This window comes from Cyprinodon tularosa, unplaced genomic scaffold (assembly GCF_016077235.1).
Source record: "Cyprinodon tularosa strain WSP-4 unplaced genomic scaffold, ASM1607723v1 ctg17, whole genome shotgun sequence".
Taxonomy (NCBI): domain Eukaryota; kingdom Metazoa; phylum Chordata; class Actinopteri; order Cyprinodontiformes; family Cyprinodontidae; genus Cyprinodon; species Cyprinodon tularosa.
Window position 1 is genome coordinate 1,416,481 of NW_024038531.1, and position 24,835 is coordinate 1,441,315.

General features: G+C 37.6%; 1 protein-coding gene across 6 annotated transcripts in view; it reads left to right on the forward strand.

The window, feature by feature from the left end:
- diaph2 (diaphanous-related formin 2) overlaps window positions 1-24,835 on the forward strand; it is a 542,053-nt gene that overhangs the window by 181,522 nt on the left and 335,696 nt on the right. For all 6 annotated transcript variants that reach the window (XM_038281299.1, XM_038281303.1, XM_038281304.1 and 3 more), the window contains 4 exons: window positions 2,776-2,894; window positions 7,435-7,499; window positions 9,218-9,322; window positions 17,477-17,809. In XM_038281299.1, the coding sequence (XP_038137227.1) occupies window positions 2,776-2,894; window positions 7,435-7,499; window positions 9,218-9,322; window positions 17,477-17,809 (622 nt within the window). The remainder of the gene's footprint in view (window positions 1-2,775; window positions 2,895-7,434; window positions 7,500-9,217; window positions 9,323-17,476; window positions 17,810-24,835) is intronic.

Consider the following 24,835-nt stretch of genomic DNA (forward strand, 5'->3'; position numbering starts at 1 on the left):
ATTATCACATTTCAGCAATATTCTTAGAGAACCGTGTTTATAGATCAATTGGTCAATCTAGATTAAGCTAAAAAGAATATTAAGCTCTAGCATATTTATGTGCAGAGGTGGATCTTTTACTGTCATCCACTGGTGTAAAATAAAACACATGTAGCTGTTTCCTTAATTGTAAATTTAATAGAGATGTGAGGGACCTAATTGTTCCATCAGGTGTCTGTTTTCCTGATGCTAATAACTTTCCCCTTTAATAGTTATGCTTCATCCATTTGCTTCAGGTTTATCTATCCAGGCTTTCACACACATTACTGAAGTACTCTAGGATTATACACAGATCATTGTTTATCCCCTGGAAAGATATGATGGTGAGGAAGTCCTTGTTTTCCTCTTCAGGCCATTTGGCTTTCTCACAAACTCATGATCACTTTGATCCATTGTTGAATGCAGTGAATTATCTCTATAGTATACGTTTGGATTTTACAATGTAACAGTTAAGTTCAAAGTTTACATTTAATATTACTTATGTTAAATATCTGTGCAAGAGTTGATTCACTGGTCCATTCATTTTGCACCTTGTATTTGGATAAGTTACTATCAACGTCCTGATCAAGCTTAATAACCCATGTAAAAATGAAACCTCATAAAACAGGTTCTATTGTTGCCAACATTCAATTAGGCTGGTCCTGTAAAATCGGAGTACATCACCTCAGCTCTAAATTCGTTAAGCTGGCTCCTTATATCTCAGAGAATATATTCTAAGGTACCTTTGGCATTCTATAAATCATTCAATGACTTAGCTTCAAAATGTATGACTGCCTTCTGGTACTTTAAGCTTAAGTGTAAGTGTAACCACCCAGACCTCTATGGTCTTCTGGCTCTCATCTGCTTTCCATACCTGGAACCAGAACCAAACCAGGAGAAGCAGCTTTTAGTTCTTATGCTCCACCAATTTGGAATAAACGCCCAACAAGCAGTAAAACCCTTGCTTGCTTAAAACCAAGATTAAAGATACATTTATTTAGAATGGCCTTTAACTGCTATGGAAACATTGTTAGTCAGGTTTTCAGGCCAACCGTCTTTCTTCTTATTATTTTATAAATCTTTTTTTTAAACAATCATTTTCTAGTTAGTTATTTAGGTTGTCCTTTTTGTAGTACAGTATACTTTTCTTTTTGTTATTTCCTATGTATAACACTTTAAATTGTGTTTTCACTGGATCATGCTATACAAATAAACTGGCCTTGCTTTGCCTCATCAATGGTTTGTAACAGTACCAGCCTCTTTGAGATATTTTGAACGATACTCTTACTGTATGTAAAGCAGCAGATATCTTGTAGCTGTTTCCTTGGTTTTTGAAATTACCACATCACCTAAGTTGCATATTTTCTTGTCTTGTTTTTCTTAAGTCACAAAGACTTCTTAGGCATTGTTTCTTACTCATAAACTAAGACTAGAAGGAAAGGTTAACTGACAAGCATATAATACAGTGTAGGTGTGCCTGATCTTTGCACAGTTGATTTAGTCATTAGATTTCTCAAAGGCATATCCACTACCATAAAAAAATATAATTATATTTAAGCCTTATTGCAAATATTTACCAGGGAGGTCACAGGGCTCAGTATTTAGTAGTTTTCCAGCTTATATCACACAACCAGGTTTAAATCAACATCCGTCTGCTCATCCATCCATCCTGTAACTTTTAGATGCATCTCTTCTCTACCACACCTGCACCTAAAGGCTGAATCCCCTCATTTAGCTCAGCAGAGGCTAATGAGGCTAACTAGCCAGCAGAGGCATGTTAACGAGCCACTCATTTGATTCAGGTGTGTTAAACATTGGGTTCATCAAAAAGTTGCAGGATAGTAGCTTTTGAGGACTGGACCTGAGCATCCCAACTGTAGGTCCACCGGAAGCTGACTGATCACATCACATGATATGAGATGTAGGTTTAATTTTAAACTAAAGTTGTTGTTTCGTCTCCTTAATTCCTCATACGTTCATATATTAAAGTTAAGTTTTATTTTATTAGGCTGTTGGATTTGGGATTACCAAGCCTCACCATGTTTAAAACATTTTTGACTTGCAAATCAAAAGACATTTAGCCTTTGGAAGAATAATAATAAAAGAAAAGACTGGTTTCAGTTTTAGATCTAAACATCAAACGCTGGCCTGTGTCAGGGTTAGAAAATAATTACTTCTCAGTTTGGAGCCCAGCTTAAGATGGCATTGTATTTGCTAAATGTCACTTGCAATTAAAGTTGATAATGTTACACAGAAAAGGTCACATACCAACCTGCTCGGTGGCAGCGTACTTTCAGGGGTGATTCACAGTCCGTCTTTGACGAAGCCACGCTCTCAGTCACACTCCCAGCTGTCTGGCATGTTTTTCCTGGCCATTGTGATTTTAATTACACACATTATACTGATTAGATTTACATTTCAGTTTTTACGGTCGTCCTAATTGGCAAAGAAGATTGCAAATTATGCGAGGGGCAGGCTCAGGCTTGTCTGCCGTCAGTCACCTTGAAATGGACAGACGATCATGTGTTGGGTTTCTGTGTCACCATTAATCTACTAATTTCATGATAGGGTTGAAGCAAGTGATCAAATTTAATGGTGCACCTATTTTCTCCAGTAGGAGTAGGCTTTTTTGCCATGGCATTTTGTGACCTCTACTTGGATAAGGGAATCATTTGTGGCTAATTAGCCTCGTGGGCTTTGTGTCACTCATACCTTTTTTTGTCTAATGGTTCTGCTTTGTCTTGTGACCTCTCCCAGACCTCAGTACTACAAGGTGATCGAGGAATGCATATCACAGGTGGTTCTGCATCGCAGTGGGACGGACCCCGACTTTGGCTACAGTAAACGATTGGATGTGGACTTCACCCAGCTCATTGGTAACCTTAGAACTGCTTCATGCTTTAAATATCATTGAAGAGCAACCTTTTGTTAGTAAAATAATATCACTGTTGCAGTATAATCATAAGTTTAATTAGCAAGATTATTACACATATGCACATTTAGGTTAGTTTGCCCCAATCTGAATGTAATGATTCAACCAAGTGTTTAAAATGGATTATGGATTGGCATAAACCAACCCTCTCCCTCCAGAATATGATTTAATTCCCATCAACAACCATAATGTTCCTTTTTTCCCTCTTTCCATAAAGCATTTCTCTTCTCATCAGCCTTTTTTTGTATAAAGACAGTCAGCATGTAAACATGCTTAATGTCTGGATTGTGCATTTGTCTCAGATTTTCATAGAGAGATGCACTATATCCAGTCTTTAAGTAATTTCATAATGAAACAGCCCAGCCTTATAGAAACCTTGACTGTTCTACAACTAAACTAATTACAAATAGTTTGCATTAAAAAAAATTAAATAAAGTGTAAGACTGTTCTAGTCTTTTGTAGATTTGTTTGAAATATGATTATTTGATACCTTAACTTGTTATATGTAAAAAAAGACTTTGCATGTCTTGTTATTATTATAAACTTACATAAAAAGAGATTAAACTTTTCAGAAAAGTATACAGGTGCTGGTCATAAAATTAGAATATCATGAAAAAGTAGATTGATTTCAGTAATTCCATTTAAAAAGTGAAACTTGTATATTATATTCATACATTACATACAAACTCATATATTTCAGATGTTTATTTTGTTTAATTTTGATGATTACAAATGACAACAAATGAAAATCTCAAATTCATCATATCAGAAAATTAGAATATTACTGAAGACCAATAAAAACAAAGGATTTATAGAAATGTTGGCCAACTGAAAAGTATGAACATGAAAAGTATGAGCATGTACAGCACTCAGTATTTAGTTGGGCCTCCTTTGGCCTGTATTACTGCAGCAATGCGGCGTGGCATGGAGTCGATCAGTCTGTGTTACTGCTCAGGTGTTATGATAGCCCAGGTTGCTCTAATAGTGGCTTTTAGCTCTTCTGAATTATTGGGTCTGGTGTATTGCATCTTCTTCTTCACAATACCCCATAGATTTTCTATGGGGTTAAGGTCAGGAGAGTTTGCTGGCCAATTAAGAACAGGGATACCATGGTCCTTCAACCAGGTACTGGTAGCTTTGGCACTGTGTGCAGGTGCCAAGTCCTGTTGGAAAATGAAATCTGCATCTCCAAAAAGTTGGTCAGCTGCAGGAAGCATGAAGTGCTCTAAAACTTCCTGGTATGTGGCTGCGTTGACCCTGGACCTCAGAAAACACAATGGACCAACACCAGCAGATGACATGGCACCCCAAACCATCACTGACTGTGGAAACTTTACACTGGACTTCAAGCAACGTGGATGAAGTGCCTCTCTTCTTTTCCTCCAGACTCTGGGACCTTGATTTCCAAAGGAAATGCAAAATTTACTTTCATCAGAGAACATGACTTTGGACCACTCACCAGCAGTCCAGTCCTGTTTCTCTTTAGCCCAGGCAAGACGCTTCTGACCCTGTCTGTGGTTCAAGAGTGGCTTGACACAAGGAATGCGACAGCAGAAACCCATGTCTTTCATACGTCTGTGTGTGGTGGTTCTTGAAGCACTCACTCCAGCTGCAGTCCACTCTTTGTGAATCTCCCCCACATTTTTGAATGGGTTTTGTTTCACAATCCTCTCCAGGGTGCGGTTATCTCTCTTGCTTGTACACTTTTTTCGACCACATCTTTTCCTTCCCTTCGCCTCTCTATTAATGTGCTTGGACACTGAGCTCTGTGAACAGCCAGCCTCTTTAGCGATGACCTTTTGTGTCTTGCCCTCCTTGTGCAAGGTGTCGATGGTCGTCTTTTGGACAACTGTCAAGTCAGCAGTCTTCCCCATGATTGTGTAGCCTATAGAACTAGACTGAAAGACCATTTAAAGGCTTTTGCAGGTGGTTTGAGTTAATTAGCTGATTAGAGTGTGGCACCAGGGGCCATCAATTTTGAACCTTTTCACAATATTCTAATTTTCTGATATGATGAATTTGAGATTTTCATTTGTTGTCATTTGTAATCATCAAAATTAAACAAAATAAACATCTGAAATATATGAGTTTGTTTGTAATGTATGAATATAATATACAAGTTTCACTTTTTAAATGGAATTACTGAAATCAATCTACTTTTTCATGATATTCTAATTTTATGACCAGCACCTGTATTTGATTGTGTCAAATGAATCATATAATAGAGTATCTTGGCTGCTTCTGTTTGTATTCCTTTGTGTTTGTTGAGTTTTGCAGACAGCCTTCGTTTTGAGCTGCATTTCCAATGAGACTTTTTTTTTTTTTTTTACTTGAACAAATAAGATAAATTGACTTTGTCTCACAGTGTTGTCACTAGCTAGTGAGTTGCCAACAAAGGGTCATTAAAAGTTTTTTAAACTTATCCCCGGAGAACAGATGCTGCATGGAGCTTTCTGTCTCACTTTGCTGAAGTTAAATAAAAGTCACATGGGGGTAGAAATGTTTTCTATTTTAGCATTTTTTTTTTTGCTTATATGTTGAATTTTATTTTAAACTGTGTTTATTGGTCATTAAATATGTAAAATGTGTTCTAACATCCAGTCTGAAGGCTTTGTTTGAGTTCAGCTTTTGATACACTTCCTCCCAATTATCCATCAAACAAGCTCCACTTAATGCTTTACCAACCATTCACTCTGCCTATTGGAAATATTGAAAGTGCTGAAAAATGTTCAGTTTTTATGTTTCACATTATCATAACAAAGTGAATTGCTTGTTATTGGAATTTTATGAGATGCACCAATGCAAATTAATGCATAACATGAATGAATTAGAATTAGAAGAATACATATTTTCTTCAGCTTTTTTTGCTTACCTTTTCAAATAGAAAGGTAAAAAGTGTGAAATGCATTTCTTGCACCCTGCTAGTTGAAGCTTTAATTTTTTCTTTGCTGATACGTAGGGGATTTATAATCTGAATTTTCTGCATTGTTTACTCCTGTTTCTTAATACAGATTGAGTTAATACATTGAAGAAGCAGTATTTACTGCAATAACAGCTGCAGGTCCTTATTGGTAGATTTCTACAAGCTTTGAACATGTAGAGAGAGAAAAAGTCTTGTTCCTCCTTCTTTTAAGAATCACCAAAGTTCAGTGAGATTGTATTGAGAACATCTGTGAAGATCAAGTTCAGTATGTTGCCACAGACCTAGGCCTTGACCCTAACAGAGTCATTCAAACATTAAAAGGCTTCGGTCTAAGCCAATCCTTTGTAGCTTTGGTTCTGTGCTGAGGCCTCCTGCTGGAAGGTAAACCTGTAAAAGTCTCAGGTTTTTTGGAGCCTCTGTATATTGATTGGCATTGATTGGCATCAGTTCTGTCAGTGACAGACTCGAGGCATTATCCCACCTGAACCCATGGTCACCATAGGATCCTTGGCAGCAGATGAGGAAGAACCTAACCCTGCAATAAGCTTAACCCCCGACCCCCTCGGATGTTTTGCTATGTCTTCATGCTATTTGTACACCAATGTTCTCTATCAAACCTTAAAAAGCCATTTAATGACCCAGGGAGGCTCCGTTTAATGCTTAGCTAACACAAAAAGACAATAGGTTGCCCTGCATTTAAGTTATGGCTGTTTAAGTAAAAATTCCTGTTGCATTTTTCATATTTTGTTTTTCCACCTTCAATCTTAGAAATTTACTTTGGTGGCAACATGTGATAAAATGTATAAACACTGTTGCGTGCACCTCATAAGATTTTTGAAATAACTTTTGCCAGAGATACGAAAATGAGACTGCATATATGTAGTCATTTTGTATGAAAGGCAAATCAATGAAGAAGAAGAAGAAGAAAGTCGTATAAAATGATATGGAGTTACAGTGCACCCTTGTAGACTGGTTCTGTGTTTAAATAACTCAAGTTTAGTTACATGTGAAGCACATAAAGAAAAATGATCTAAATGAAAAATAAGTGCAATGCAACTGAAGTCTAAACTCTGATTTTTCTTATGCTTCAGACTCACAACATTACATAGCAGATGAAATAGAAAATTACTCTTTTAAATATGTTTCAGTGAGTAAATTAAAACAGAAAATAGAAGAAAGGGACATGAGCGTAATGCAACCCGTCTTCAGGTTTAATACATTTAAGACATCATGCCAGCTCTTTGTTCTCTGATCTGAGGTATCGGGAAATCATCTGATATTCTGTGCATTCTGAGGAACTTTGAATTAAGGAGTTTAAAATTATTCCTTTGGGAGATGATTAAGTGCTGGCTTTCTTAAAATACATCTTGGCAGTCTTAATGAAAAAAGACTCGTGGTACAAGACATTTTTAACACTTTCTAAAATAAAAAACCCTCACAGCCCAGGCGAGTTGGCCAAATCGGGTTTGCACACTTTCAAACGTAGATGCCAGCTTATGTCAAAGTCTCACAATGCACCCTAGATGCCTTTGAAGTATCTCACGCCCATCTTGCCTTGCAGATCAGTGTGTGGATAAAGCCAAAGTTGAAGAGAGTGAGCAGAAGGCTGTGGAGTATTCTAAAAAGGTGAGACATTAATCACTCAACCCCCCCTACCCCCCTTCAGATTGGTGAGCTCCAATCAGCGACATTTTTTCTTCCCCGGAGCACCCAGACAATCTATTGATTTTGCATGCCACGATCAATAGCTGGCTGTGACGCTACATGATCTGTATCAGCATTACAGGAATCAATGGTGATGTTCTGATGTATACTTATTTGTGCACGAGCTCGGGGAGAGTTAAGTTATGAGGAAAACCTTTGATGTCATTTGGTATTTCAGGCTGGACCTCACTTATTGGTTCAGGGAGATTCAGTTACTCGCTGTGGTTTGAAAAAGTGTTTGCAACCTCACAGATTTCTTCGGTTTTCAACCGTTTTACTCAGAGTGCAGTGTGTCAAATCATCAAATAAAGATTATTCGAGTAAGGATAAGAGGAATTAGAAAAAAAAATGTTTTCTGATAATTGTTAAGAGAGGAAAAAAAAAACAACTATCCAGCAAAAAATTTGATTATTAAATAGAACTCCCTGTGCCTCCTTGGTGCTGACAGCCAACAGGCATCATAGAAATTAAAGAGTTTTAGCCTAAATGACTTCATTTGGAATTTTAGATTGACTTTGACGTGGCTAATCTTAAACTTTAATTTAGATTTATTCTCATCTATTTAGTATTTTATATCATTATCTTTCTTCTTACCCAAATAGACCTGTGATTTAGATTAAAAATTAAGGATGTTATCTGTTAAAAGTAACATTTTTGTTTCCATTTTTATATAGTAGCATGTTGTCTCTGTCCTAAAGCAGCCTCAGTATGTCGAACTACCACCTGCTTATTGGTGTTCTGGTTATCTATTGAAAGGCTGTATGCCTGTAATGGCCAAAAAAAGCTATGGTTTTGTTTTGTTAGATGTCAACATGCTTATGAAACAGCCTTGGAGATCATGGAACCTTTTTTTGGCACATGAGAAATTACCCTTACTGTTTTTATAGAACAGATGGTTGTTTTGCTGTGAAACTTTTTTTTTTAACCTAGTTTGTTTAGAATTATAGAAACATGGACTCAGATCCATGCTACTTTTTAAGATCATCGTTAAACTTCCAGTTTACAAACCGGCTCTATTTATTGATGCTACAGGTTTAACAATCATCAGTCTTGGAGGCTGCTAATAAAACTGAATTGAACTTTCCAGCTTTTGTGGTAAATCAGTAACCTCATGTTTTAAATTGTATAATAAATTTTTCACTAAACGTGACGTCCCTCTGAAAAACACACTGATCTTTTTGGTCAAATGACCTCAGAGGTGTTGTTGAAACAACAAAGTAAAACAAAAGACATCTGAAGTTAAGCATCTACTATTTTGTGCTCTGTATTAAGGAAAGATACAGTCTATACTTCAACTACCTGTCCGCTAACTGCAGGGGTCCTGAATGTTTTTTCCTTGAGACCTGTGTCCTGGTGTTCCACTGTGCACCCTGTTGGGCTGGTGAATTCATTGTTACGACATACCTTGGTTTTTGCAAAGGTTAGATCCATCAACGTGCATAAAAAAAAAGCTCTAAACGTAGACAAAGGATGACAGGACTCTAGGGCTGTAAGGGTTGCGGATTGAAACTTAAAGTGTAAAGTGGCCTGTTTTCTGTTACTCTTGATTCCCCCATGTTCACTCTCCTGCCGCTCACCTTTACGTCCCTCTACACGTTTGTTATCTACATGCAGACATGCTTGTTTTTCTTCTTTTGCAGTTTGATGAGGAGTTCAGTGCTCGACAGGAGGCCCAGGCCGAGTCTCAAAAAAAGGAGGAAAAGATCAAGGAGCTGGAAACCAAAATCCAAACTCTAGAGGCCCAGGTAAATCCACAAAGGACGTTCAAATACTCCACAAGAAAGCTATAATGCCATCAAAAAAAGTAGCACAAAAAGTTATTTTGATCAAGCTGAGATGAAAGAGGTTATATTCTTTTTAAACATTTACGTAAATGAAAATGTGTCTGAAAAATCATCGCATCAAGAAGTAATGGTTCCCTGACAAACAGCCTGATTGGGTCAGAAGTATATCTTTTCACCCCACTTACAGATGTGAAGGTGGTGTAAGTGGGAGTTATCATCCGTGCAAGACCACTTGATTTAATAAAGGGTCAATCTCCTTCCTAAGTTGTAGCTCTTTGTAAGCGAGAATTGCTTTATTGAAGCTTTTCCTATGAAATTCTATCATTAAAGGGATGGATTGCATTTCTTTTCCTGGCTTCCACATTGTTTCTTCCCAGGCAAAACCCTCCATTCTGAGCACTGAAAATGACTGCTATTTCCCCTTTTAACGCAATTTAAAACCCTTTTTAGGACTGCCTTGGGATAAAAGGCCAGTTTGGCTCTCTTCTTTGAGAGTTTAATACAAACCAGCATGGAGGAATGGTATTGCTTGATTCATTTCTGATGTTGCTTTTTTCGCCAGAATTTCATTTACTGTTGCTTCTCTTAGCTCCTAAACATTGAATAAGTGATGTTTAGATGGTGGTTTAAGAAGTTTTTACAGCTCTTAGATTCTACTCTGCGGATGTATTTAGTCCTGAAATGTTTGATCTGCTTTAACCTTACCAGAGCTCACATTCTTTCCTGGTCTGAACCTTTTGTGCGGTTATGAATAACCACAAGTAAACCCTGTTTTCAGACAAAACAGCCGATCGAGACCCATTATTTGAGATGGTCTCTGTCTGCTTCCAAATGGACTTTGGTGCGGTTCACTTAAGATGTTAATGGAAACTGGCCTTGATTCTACCTAGGCACATAAAACATATGTCTCGTTGAAATCAGCAAGCCAGCGTAGCAGTAGACATATTCAAATCATACCTGGTCCACCATCTGTTGCTTAGCAATGCCACCACCTGCATGCTGTGGGTTCCCTTTGGATTGCACTCATTCTCAATGCCATTCCAAAATTAGAAATATGTCTCAAAACCTTCACTGAGCGAGCTGCTTCTGACTCTCATAATGTTTTTGCAACTAGGATAATGACATAAATTCAGAAAGACAGCAGAAGTGCTGCATGCAGCATCTTCAGTAGTTGTCCCCCATTTCCAGGTCTATGCTCTACTTGCCCTTATCACTTCTAACCTGAGTCTCGGTTATCACATGCATATTTGTGTTACAATTTATGGTTTGCTTTCAAAAAGCATGCGCAAAGCCAACCCCACCAATAAAAACACAAATCACTGCTTGGGGTCCAGGCAAAAAGGCACACCAATGGACTCTTCTGGTGAGAGTACACTCCCTTTTCTCCATCTCTTTCTCCATAGTTTAGTATATTTCATGGGGTTTCTCAGCTAAAGTCATGCAAGCAGTATTCTGTGACATCCTAACCTTTATAAACTCTATAACACTGAGTTACTGACAAGTACAAGTCAAGGATTCTTATACTTTTCATATGCACATAAATACTGTCACTAATTTTAGTAAAAAACAAGGCTTAAAAGTCTTTATTTGGAAGGAATAGTTATATGTAAGCATTAACGGTTTAGCATCAATCCAAATTGTGTGGTCGATTGATCCTGATCCACGGATTCTGTAAAGCTCTAACCTGCTATCTTTATTTCTTCTAATAAAGAGCAGAGGCAATGTCACACTAATCATAATAGGGCATAGTCATTGTAAATAATGTGGTTTTCTATTGTTAGCTTTTAGCATGTTAGCATTACTAAAACAGCAGTCTCAATATGATTACCAATAGATTTTAGATTCTAGGTCCAATTTTTAAAATGCACAAAATGCTGTCAAGATTGCCAAACACTGCATTATTGATGATGATTTTTACCCTGTTTAGAAGCTTAACCAAAAAAGAAAAAGTCTAACTTTAGGGCTTGCACACTCAGTGATAGTACCTGGCTTATAGTGCATTCACTATTCAATTCTTTAGAACCCATTCCACGTTTGAGGAACTTCTTTAGACAAGTCATTACCCGTCTGAGCGTAGAACCTTCAGATCAGTATGAGGACATGCATTTAGTTTGTCCATCAAAGCCTCGGATCACTGCCGTCTTTATTTCTGAATATGAATTAAGTTTGAGCTAACCCTAACCTTTCATCTCCTCGACAGAATTCCTGTCAGATATTAAAATACAGGCATGTCTGAGTTGCCTCTCTTCACCTTGTTTTTGAACAAACATGTTTAATGAGAGTCTTCCTCCAGAACTTTGGCATTGTAACAAGCAGCATGTTTGATGTGTGTGTTTGATTATCTCCCAATTGAGTTGATAGGAGGTTCGGCTGGTAAACAGCAACAAAGGACACTGAAATCACAAGAAAATAGAACTCTTCCACTATTCCCCAAACCTTTTGCTTGCAATCATTCAAGGCAGGAGAGAAAGCTATTCTTTGAATCACATCTAGAGGTGATGAATAATGTAGCACTGCAGAGGTTTGTTGGAACACACTGAGCCAGCCCATTAATAGGTTTTAACAACCTGGCCAGCTTGTAGCTGACCCAGCAAGGACCCCAGAGGACCGGGAGCTGTAGTAGACTGCTCTCCCTGTCTTTTAATGCCAGACTGTCTATCCTGACTGATTATAAGATTTGACTTAAATGACAAAAGCAGTCCAGCTCACAACAAAGGAACCTCTTTGTGAGCTTTGTTGGTGTTGGGATGGCTTGAATCAGAATACATCTCTGAAAATTGAAGTATAAAGTTTAATTTCCAAGTATCTTATGTAAATTTTGCAACCTTTCCCTCATTGTCCATTATATTTCAGAAGTTCTGAATTGCAAAAAAAGGTTGCTTAAAGCAAACCTTTACAACCATAGGACTTCTAAATCAAGAGTTAGCCTGCAGAAACTTTTGTAAGGAGGGTAGGAACCAAAAAAGTAGTTGCCAATGAAGTCTGGTAGAAGAAAAACATGTGGAAGCAATAGGTGGATATGCAACATGGAAAACAGTGATAAGCAAAGCCTAATAAAGTATGGGGAGTTCCTTAAAACATGGACTGTGGTGGGAGTCATGGCTTTGAGAGGCATTGCTGACTGACATATCAAGGATATTAGCTGTAAGTGTCAGTTTCCTTGCTTTAAGCTAATCCTGACTGGAAGATCTGATAAGAGTCTAATAAAAAAAAAAACACACTTTTTAAAAGGGAAACTAACATTTCCATTGTATTGCAGATGTACTGTTAGACTAAATCCTGGCTCAGAAACCAGGACTGTGTCACTTACTTCCTTTTTTCCCCCCATCTCATAATCTAATCTTGGTTTTAACACCATGGCATATGAAATAAAGATATTCAATAGCTGTTAATATTGCATTTTCATTGGAAAGGTTTTTAAAGAATAAAAAGATTCTCTTATTCCACTCAACTAAAGTTTTCATTTTTTCCATTTTTAGAGTGCACATTTATGTTCCTACTGTCTTCATAGAATCTTAGTTGAACTGACTTCGTAGAAAATATTTTGATATCTGTAGAATATGTTCCCGTTCTCTTACTTTTGGCAATGTGCTGAAAGTGAATAATCAAAGCGCAATTCATTCCTTTCGAAGAAAAGTGTATATATATATATATATATATATATATATATATAAACAGCATGCTAAAATCGGTGCCAATCACACATCTAAAGGTGCAAAGTTCAAATGTATTTTTGTGATACCAGGAAGAGAAAACAAATGGAAATGGAAGGTTTTTGAAGGAGCTCCAACTGTCAGAGATGCTGTGCAGCGTCTCTTTTATACAGTCATCGCTTTAGTCTGATGCTCCTTTGAAGATAGATTACATCTTGTTTTAGGTGTAAAAGTACATCACACTCAGCCTTTTGCACATGAAAAAGCTCATTGTGACATAATGCGAATAAAGCCTTGTACGACCATTGTCATTAACTGTGTAAACCCCCATCCTCTTCTCATTTCTCTCATGTCTTTATTGTGTTTGCTGTGAATTTTTTATCTGTTGAAGTTTACTAGTGTTCTTTTCATTGTCTATCTAACCCAACCCTCATTTGTGGTTCTTTGTTGTGCTGCCTGTTTGCTGTTTCATGCCTGTTCATGTGGTGTGCATCTCTGGTGTATGTGTGTGTGTGTTTTCTGTACAGTTAACTGTAGAAAATGACAGACTCAAAGAGGCTCAGAGACTCATCAGGGAATTTGAAGCAAAGGTGGGTGACTTTGTTGCATGCTTGGCCTTTCGCACATAAACCCTCCAATTAATCATCTTCAAATCTTCAAATCCAAGTGTCTTGTTAAGGAATAAAGGACTGTGCTGCTTTAAATTCTCAAGTTGATTGTGAGACTGATTTATTTTTTTATTTTTTCCTGGTTACATGGTTGCCTTTGAGTCATAGGCCCTGTTGAGAACTGGTACTAACCTGAATCCTGCCAAATTTGTATTAAATCAAATCCTGCAAGGCACAGCCATGCACAGCTGGGACCAACATCTATTCTCAGATATATTTTTTTGTTATTATATTTATCTCCCAAAAAAAGCAAAACAAAGTCACATAACTCACTGAACTGTCAGCTAAAAAAAAACATAAAAAAACTGTTATTCACACTTTGACATTTCTTAGATTCTCTAGAGTTGTTGGGTTTTTTCGCTACAAACTCTGCTTTTAGTTATGTAGCTTAACAGATGAGATACAAGTAGAGAGAGGAAACAAAGTATGTGTTGACTTCACAAAGTGTAGCATCACTGCAGAGACACTAAAGTGTCACTTCAACCCCTAAGAGCATTACAACATAAAACTCTAGACAGTTTTTTTTTGTTAACGTCAGCTTCTCTCAACACCTTTACTGATAACAATAATTAAAAAAAAAATTAAAAACTTACCAAATATATTTTAAAGAATGCAATTAGTGTGAAATATTCTTCTCCTAGTTCATATATTGTAGTTTTCTTGATTCTATTATTCTAAGATGGTCATAATGCCAAAAATGTGTTAGAACATGAAAATTAACATTTTGCTCATAAAAAGGACAAAGTAAACCCGAAGCTGTATTTTATAGAACTTCAATTCATTTTAGAGTTTTTTAGTTTAGGTTTAATCAGCTAGATTTCTTTGTTTTTTGTTTTGATCTTATAATTATTAATGCTTCAAAGACTTCAGAATATCCTGCAATATTACCTTTTGGTCTAGCACCAATTCCATGATCTGAGGCAGTATTTTAAAGCCTGCCAAGTTTATTTAATCTTTTTTTATGATTACTCAATGGTCCTACACAAATTGTTCAAAAGTTTTGAGATGTTGTTGCTCAGCATCACAAGCGAAACACAGGAAACAATCGATTTGAAAATGTTAAACATTGAAACAACAGGGTATCCTGCCTAAAGAATACCTATACACATTTTAATGTTTAAAGTCTTTCATTTAAGCATTCAAAACCTGCAGAAAACCTGACCTTCATACCTGGGGCTCTCAATAATAGATCATACTTGGTATGGCTATTATGTAGTGTTTTATGAGCTTCACTTTGATGTGAAATATCTTATTCATTTGTATTTATATCATTCTAGAAACTGTTTTTGGATGTTTTCTAATTAAATCCCCATATCTACATAAGAAACGCTCAGAAAGTACCTCATAGACTGTAAAAAGAAGTTTCTTCATATTGCATCTTGACATTCAGTGATCAACATCCAATCCCAACACCCCCTCCCCCTCCTTTTTTTTTTTTTTTTTTTTTTTACCCACCAAACATCCTTCAAATCTGGTCTTGTAAAACCATCTGTTCATAGACAGTTAACACCATGTTCAGAGTTGTTCAGACATGATTGGATCTCTTGATACGAATGTTGGTGTCAGATGTGAAGGGGCTGAGATACACCGTGTTATATCACCAATTATAGTGAAGATAAGGGTCTATAATGAACAGATTTTCCCACCAAACTTGGCATTCTACAGTATATTTATAAGTCATGAACTGAAATGGCTCCTATGGGAATCTGCAACATAACATTTAGGTAAACAAATTAATGTCAGATCTCTACGTAGCTAAGATGTTTGATCACGCTAAATATAAACTTTGAACACTAAAAGGTTAAAGCTAGAACTCATGGTAACTTCATAGAAATTGGTGTTAAAGTTTTCTATTAGAGATGTGCTTTTGGCAAACATTTAATCAGATCATGTTCAAGTTATTCAGACTAAACTCACCTCCTTCTGGAAGGCCTCAAGAGAATACATCTAAATGGAAACTCTAAAACCTAAAAACAATCATTCCTTTAATGTTTGGTTAACATTGACCTGTTGGACACACATACAGGAGGTGGAAATATTAAAACGTAGAATTTCTGACCTTTTTGACTGTAAACTTTAAACATCAGCTCAGTTTTCTTCTTTATATTGATCCCATCAGATTTTTCTTTTATTGGTGAAAATAGTTCATTACCCAGGAGTTTTTTATCTGACATCTGAGCCTATCATTGATGGATTAGAGAAAAATGGAGATAGAGGCCATTAACTATGAAAACAAATCCTGTCTAATTCACCAGCTAATTTGAATCCATTCTCTTCTATTAGCCTTAAAAGATTGACAGACGTGTAATCACTGAGTGGGTTTTTTTCTTCTTATTTTAGGCAAAGGGCTCTGAGCAATCTGAGCGAGGAGCTCCTTGAAGAACGCCTTTTTTAATTTCTGCCCCTAATAAGAAATCAGTCAATGCCATTATGTAATGAAACGCCATGTAACGTCTTTAAATATGAAACCAATTACATTTTCACGCACACAATCAAGTGACTGCTGGAAATGTACATAGTGGTGGAATTGCTTTTGGAAATGAGAATTGGAAGTGCTTCTCTGTTAGAGGAGACATCTAATCTAAGCCTAACTGAAGCAACAGTGGCTGTAATTGTGGAATTATCATACATTTTATTCCCGTAAAAATTCTCATTCTTTTGGCCTTGAAGTGGACTTTCACCGCCTTCCTGCTTATTTCAAATGTTTAATAGTTCTGACATACCCCAGGTTATAATTACGTCCCTGTTGACTCTTTATTAGCTCCCAAATTATAAGCACTCATAATGAGCTCCTGATAAGAAAGTAACATTTGTAAATTAAAGTCATTTTATTTATTTTATTTTATTCAAACTTTTGCTCGATGTTTAAAGAATACCCAAGAGGATTAACGAAATTAAAAGGACCCACTTAGTCCAAATAGTTCCTTCTTTGTGCTAAAAAGCAATGTTTTACATGAAAGTAACTGAAAGCTGAACTATAAGATAAACTGGTGAACATACGCCAGCAGTAGGAAGAATATTACATAATTTATTGGATTGATTTATTTTAAATTCTGTTGGGGAATAACATTTTTGATGCACAGTTGAATCAGATATTCAGTTCGATTTTTGGTAATTTGATCTTTAAACACACTAAACATACAGTCTATAGACACAATATCTGAAAATGTATCAACGCTTATCAGCATATGTGCATGATCTGCAGTACATATTTTCAAATTCCAATATCTGTAAGAAATTCAGAAGACTGCAAATGCTTAACTTATGACTGCTTTATCCCAATTTTTACCTTCTCCAATTATAGATAACTTAAGATAGAAAGTTTAAGCCCTAAAGTATTACAATTTATTATCCTTTGAAAGCTCAAATGATCTAAAAAAAACTGCCACCTTTATCCCTCTACTGGAACATAATGATGGCTCTCTGTGCTGCTAGAAAATGAAAGTTGGAAATTTCCTTTTTTTTTTTTTTTTTTATATTATTCACTGCCATATTTTACAGACATTCTACATATTTTTTCCTTTCCAGAAATGTTTAAAACACCATTTTTTGACAGAGGACTAAATTGTTCCATACCAAAGAGTGAATGATGGAACGTGTTTCATTGGTAATGTAGAAGCATCCAGTTAGTGCTTCACCAAAGCGGTGCATTGGTGCAACACTAGAAAAGAAACACATTTTTATTATTTTTTATTTTCCAGAAGGATTGTGATCAGATTCAGGGTGAAATCGGGGAATGATAATTGTTTAGCATGTAGTTGCATACAGACTTTTTTCCATTTTGTTTTTTGCAGATTGCTGCAGGCCCAGCTGCACCTGCAGCACCACCTCCTCCACCACTACCAGGAGGTGCAGCACCCCCACCTCCCCCACCTCCTCCTCCCCCACCCGGTGGCTGTCCTCCTCCCCCTCCTCTCCCTGGCCACGCCGCCATTCCACCACCCCCTCCTCCTCCCCCAGGAGCAGGACCCCCGCCACCTCCACCCCCACCTGGTTGTGGGCCTCCACCTCCTCCGCCTCCCTTTGGTGGTCCTCCTGCACCTCCAGTTGTCAAGCTGCCTTATGGACTGGAGCCAAAGAAGACATACAAGCCTGAAACTGTGATGAAGAGGGTCAACTGGTCAAAGGTAGTTATTCAGACTTGTTTTCACTCTCTGTTTGTCTGGTTTAAGGCTCCTATGAACATGTTTATAGCAGTGGAGTTTTTTCCGTCTGCACAAACTGTAATTTTGCACCTTTTTCAGTAGGTTTTCGATCTTTTATGCCTTCATGCTATAATGCTAAGTTCAAACCAGAAGGAGATTTATCTAAAAGCACCCTTAATCTATTCAAACAGCCGTACTACCACATGCCACACTCTTCCACCTATAACATCTATTTCAAAGGATTGGAGAGTAAACAATTTTCACTGCTCAGATGTCATTGGATTTGCACCATCTTAGCATATTTGAAGGAAGACTGTGTTGTGTAATGTTCCATCACATTTAAAAAAAAACAATTTCAATGAAGCATTTTCTTCCACCTGGTTTATATTTTACCGTTGATGTTTGGTCTATTATCTCCACAAATTTTAATGTTGATTTAATGGTTCTTCACACTGCTTATTTGCCCTTGTGATTCAGGCTTTAGTCTCAGGCTGCAGACAAATGGTTTTAGTGGATTAAGGTCTTCTTTTCTCTATTTGTCATGTCACATTTATGAATACACCTGTGTTGCTTATGCAGATGTATTCAGAAAATTATCAAGGTCTAAAATCTTGAGACTTTATTGAGCAACAAAATCGTTGTAGGTAAGGTGCATTCATTGGCTGGGACAAATTTGCGGTTTTAGTGGTCTAGGAGTGATGAGCTGATTCCCATAACTCCTGATTTTTACCAAGCTAATCTAACCCATATTATGGTTAGGTGGTGAATGTACCAGAACTTTAACAAGATCCAAATATTTCAAGGCACTGCCATAAAGCCTGCCCTGTTTTAAGAGACAAAAAAGTATGATACCATATCAAGTCAGTACGTGCACACACGTTCATTTCCTTTACAATACACAAACCTAAACCTAACCTGACCTTCCTTCCTTCCTTCCTTCCTTCCTTCCTTCCTTCCTTCCTTCCTTCCTTCCTTCCTTCCTTCCTTCCTTCCTTCCTTCCTTCCTTCCTTCCTTCCTTCCTTCCTTCCTTCCTTCCTTCCTTCCTTCCTTCCTTCCTTCCTTCCTTCCTTCCTTCCTTCCATCCATCCATCCATCCATCCATCCATCCAAAACTGGGTCTGACCCCCTGCTGGCAGGCTGCATGGCCTCTGTCCCCTCGCGTCTGTGTCTCTGGTGACCATATCATGCTGTGTTAGTGTTGATGCTATCACCAGTGTGACGTAAATCACTAAAGTAAACAATGTAGAGCAACATGTAAGGAAACCAAGACGTAGTAAGTGTGCTTAATTGTTTTGCGTTGTTTATCTTTCCAAATCCCTCTTACCAGCTCTGCACCATGTTTAACGAATGTAAACAGAGTTGCTCGGCTTTTTAGATCAGACATGGCTGCCGCGGTGTGTTGATGTCCGTACGTTGTGTTCAATAGTGTCACGTAATTTAGTAGGTCAACTCTGTTTATTCCATTGCATGCCGATCACGGCCAAGGCGATTTTAATGCGGGCTCCTTGCCGAGTCGTTTGACATAGGTATACATGCATTAGTAAGCTGTTCCCACTGCTACTAAAACAGATTATTCACTGGTTTAAACTTGTTTTTCAGCCAGTGGAAAAGGGGTATATCTGTCCGTCTGTCTGTCCGTCCGGCAAGTCTGGTGAAATAAAAGATTGGTTTAAGCCAGCAGATGTATAATTACTTTGAGAATGTCTTCATACTAATGGACACAGACTGCAGTCGGCTAACTTGAAAAATTCATAACTGAGTTGTTCACAGTTTGAAGAGCAGTGATCAAACCAAAGGTGGATCCTTTGATGATTCGCATATCTTTGGCCTTTAGGTTGACTCGTACGCATTCCCCCAGAACTGATGCTCTCATTTCCTTTCACTAATGTATTTTAATGAAATCAATTCCACCAAAGCAGTACAGGAAAAAGTTGGCCAATTTTTGGTTAAAGAAATGAAATTGAAAGGAACAAGGTGATAAATGACATAATAGGAGGTACATTTACATCAGTGGTAATCCAATTAAAATCTTTCATGTTCCTACTTGTTTCCTAACTGTTTTAGTTTGGTGCTCCTACAGCAGTGCATTAGCTCATCCATTCCCTGTATTACAAAATGGAGAACGTAACACTCCAATGTATTATTACCTATCCCCAGGGGGAGCTGGATTTGTTCGCACCTTGATCCTGTGTCATCAGCATCATCACTCATTTTAAGGGTTAATGTGGTTTTGGCTATAATTTGTGAACTTGTACTAAGGTACAAATGACCACGGCCTGCACAAGTGTACATAAACAGGTTAAAGTGGCTGAGGATTAACATGGCCTCTGCAGGGATTCAGTTTGATGATGCAAATGAAATTCATAACCACCTGAAGAAAAACAATCTGCTTCTCTCATGTCAGTGAAGTGGAACATGAGTCATCTGTCTTCTCTATACGGAGCAGATGGAAGCACGCAAGTGCCAGACCTGACTACTATGCAGTTGTATAAAGAGAAGGGGAAAAAACGGCAGAAATTTTTTTAAAGTTCCACTGTGTTTTTCTGTGCCATAAATGTTTAGCCTCATGCACATACTCCATAAAAAAAAAGATAATTTTGGGTTACTTCCATAATATGTTATTGTAAAATGGTTGAGCACACTAAAAATCAACATATATTCGTAATCTAAGTCACCAAACCTTTATCCTAAAGAAATACGGAATGAGCTGATAGAGGGAAGGATAATAAAGGAATCATAACTCTGATTGCTGAATATCAGGGTTTTTCCGATTGTGGGGGCAATGGAGATTTTAAAGGAAGAGAAGAGGTGATTAAGAAAATAGTTAATTTAACGTTTGGCAAACATTGCTAGCCAGCATCTGCAGCTGTCTGTGAAAACAGTTCATCCGCCTCTTCAAAGAAGCCCTGCAGGTAGGCCTACTCATCCCTTTCACATCTACATACTTGTGTTAATGTTTTGTTTCTCGATGCATTTACAATCCATGTTTTGAGAACTTACAGCAGTTACATAAAAAAAACAAAAAAAAAACATATCAGTTAAGCAGGCAGACTGACAGAGCGAGAGGGGTGATAGTTGCTAATTGTCATGGTTTTCGGATATCCAGCCCACATGCAGACACAGACGGGAAAACAAGGAGCAGTTTAAGATGTTTATTAGACTAGACGCAAATAAACACGGTTTGGAACATCAGTGTTCGGGGTTCTGCGGGAGGAAAGAAGAAACTGATTGAGACTAGAAAAAGGTAAAGGAACCTGCACTGTTGTTGCTCTGCTTACCGCCATACCACCTTACCGGTACGGATAACCTATCTGGGGAGGGTGAGTGGAGGAAAGGGTTCTGTAACTCACAGCTTCCCGGTGGGAAGAGGGGGCTGAGTGACAGGTGGAACTTAGGCACGGGCCCAAGCCGCACCGCAGCGGAGGCAAGTTTGAGGAGCAGCTGAAGGAACCAATGTGAATCCAGGAAAGGGGTCTCTTATCTGGCTTGGTAGCTTCAAAAGGGCTCGAGGGTAATTGGAGCTGCAGGGATTCAGAGACCAGTCCTCAGAGCACGGAGACAGGCGGATGAGCGATCCAGAGCTCAACAAACTGAGGGAGACAGAAGACTGGTTAGAATCAGGAATCCAAGACGTCAGTTTTCAGAGATCTGTCGACAGGACAGAGGCCTAGATGGACCACAACAGTTTAACACTCTGGCGTTCTTTAGCTGACTGAACACTCCTCTTAAGCTCAACAGAGCAGCCTCATCGAGCCACAGGAGCGGGGCCACGCCCACTTGTCGACAAAAACCACCTGTGGAAGAGAATAAGCAGAACACGGAACCCTGACAATAACCTATTGGAAGACGCACAATTGGGAGTTCAAAAACCTATAGAAAACAAATAAATGAAGCAATACCAAAAATACCTTACATATTGAAAGTACATATTATTCCCTATTGGCTCTTGTAAGTGAATACATTTAGCTTCATGCTGTAAAATGATGGGGCACTGATTGTTCTGCAGTAGGCCTGAGTTCATTTATGATATGTAGAAAATGTAATTTATATATTCATAGGCAAGTAATGCATGAGAGAATAACAGGTACTGGAGGAAATGATTTTTGGAATTTTTTCTATGTTAATAGTCCTCAAATCTTTTTTCTATGTTTCACATCCCCACTTTCGTATGACAGGATACATTTTTTTCATGTTATAAATGTACACTGAATTTATTTATGCGTTTATATTGTTTTTCAAACAGTACTCTAAATGTTTATGCTTCTTTGTACAGTCATTCACTGTACTTCCATCTACAGTAGTTGTACTAGCTGTGTTTTATTAGCTTAAAGCAGTGCTCTAACACATACACAGGGGACAAGTCTAACACAGGCTTACACATGAAAATGTCAGCTATTAATTGCTAATCGCTTTCAAAGAGTTATTTGCTGCATTCGTTCTTTTTGGTGTATTATTAATTCTCACCGAAAATTAAGATTAAGTAGACAACTAAACAAAATTAAGTAATGCTATGCTCCCATTTCAGCTAAATAACGTTAACCTGTTACTATTTATAATATTAGATTTAGGCATAAGTTTGAAATCTTGATTACAAATATTTATGAGCATATGAAAATTACTTTACAGAGGATACATAAATGCTCTGGGATGAAGAAAATAACCACTGCTGCAGAAAGCGCCACAAGATAAGCTCTAAGCTCGACAGTGGCTCATTAGCTCAAGTTGTAATAAATGCCTTGCTTTAAACACACAGAGCTTGTCTTAATTCTGCTCAGGCTCTGCAGGAAAATCCCAAAGCCACTTAATGGACCAAGAATTTAACAACAAAATATTAACAAAATTATAAAACTGAAAAAGAGCTGTGTCAAATATTAAAGGTGGAAAAAAAAAACTGGGATGTGTGTTTTTAAATTGCCTTTTAATTATCCGGATTAAAGATATATTTGGAGTTGGGTATTTTAATACGGTAGTGCTCACATAAATCCTCATGCAATGTCTTCATAGAATCACATTTTAAACTTTAGTGCTTAGTGTGATTCTGCAATAGACCAACACACACATTTTCTATTGGAAAGGAAATAAAATTAAGAACATTTACTAAATACATTTTTCAATTTTTAGCTGCACTTCTGTATTAGTTAATAGAAAAACAAAAATATAATTCAACTGAATCCTAAAATCCTAATTTGAAGAGCCTAAACCATTACAGCTTTTTTCTTCTGTAATGTATAAGACTTTTAGAAGGATATGATTCATATATGCATAACAACATAAAACCACCATGTTTTCCTCTATAAAGAGAGATGCTGCCTGTTCTAGAGAGCTCTTTTTGTGTTGGAAAGGTGGTTTATAGATCTAATGATCTATTTGAAAAATATTTAAAGGTTGGTTAGATTTATTTATGTTTTATAGTTAGAGGATTTTCTTTTGTTTTTCTGCACACCCCTTACGAGGAAATATGACTTCAGACAACGTCGACCAAAGTCACTATGATCAACCTAATATTTAAATCTGGTATCAGGTTTAACAGTCCCATGTTCCCACATAATCAGAACTTTTTGAGTTGACCACTTTTCTTTGTTATTTTACAAGTTAAGGTCAAATAGTTTTCATTTCTGTTGAAGTAGAGTCAGTTATTGTTGTTATTGTTGGTAGCAGTAGCAGGAATAAAAGTGACTGTGGTGGTAGCAGCAGCAGCAGTTGCAGCAGCAGTTGCAGCAATAATATTCATTTACTTTCCACACCCACTTCATCCCCTTCAGGGCCACAGGGGATTGGAGCCTTTCCTGGTATCATCTGGTGAGAGGCGGAGCACACCCTGGACAGGTTGCAAGTCTATCAAAGAGCCAGCTGGGAGACTACTGAGAAAAAGAGCCAAACTCTCTCCCACACACACACGCACACATTGACTCCTTGAGTCAGTTTAGATAGACTTACCAATTAACCTAACATGCACCCTGTTCGGACAGTGGGTGTGCCCAAAGATAAGTCCCAGTCATGTGGGGAAAGTACAAACTCCAGAGAGAAGTCCCATCTGACATACAGAAAGCCTTTAATGAAGATTTTCAGCATTCCACTATTTGTCACTTTAAAGTGTTATTAATAAGTCGTTGGAGGTTGGCTAAGATAAGTCAGCTACTTTAGGTGTAAATTGCTGTTGTTAGATTTTTATTTTAGTCTCATCAAGTTTTAGCTGTGCAGTGTGGCAGTGGTTAGGATGTATCTAGCTTTAAATGCATGGAGTTCACAGGTTCTCCAGTGCTTCTTTTTAATGAGTGGGTTCTCCCTGGGTACCCAGGCTTTCTCCCACTGAACATTAGTTTTTTTTAGTTGACAGCATCTGTTTTGTTCAGGGTGCACACCACCTGTCTGCTTGTGACCATTGGACATGGGCACCTGCCCCACTTCATAACCCTGCAAGGTCAAGCCGGCATAGACTAAGAATGGAAGTTGATTTGGTTCCTTTGATCATTGCTCCCTCATAGCACACAGTAGCCGAATGAATTGAAATGGAGAAAACAGAAATACAGACTCCCTTTATTATCTCTGCTTCAGTGAAAACAAGCCTGTATAGGAAGTTTTATAAACCTCCATTAACCCAGCTAGCGACTCTCCAACGTGTTCACATTTATCACCATTACTATGTGGCCTTGATGATTGTCTAGTACTAGCTGTAACTGTCTGCATTGCGAAAATGCTGTTTTTACATCTTTTTCTTTACATGATTACTCTAGTTTGAGGATGATGGCATTGCAATAAATGCAGTTTTCCAGCGTGGCCCACAATAAAAAGCCACAGTAGAGACACTTCAGGACTCTAAACAAAATGTAAAGCAGTGGAGGTATATATTAGTAGGTAGTAATATTTTGGAGGTATTTATCACTCTCCCTAATTATGTGCTCAACATTATTATTTGGAGGAAAAAATTAAAAAGGTCAAGAGTTGTTACAGACTTTTGCACTTCCTGGTGACAGTTTGAAATGACACCATTGTTTTTACACACACAG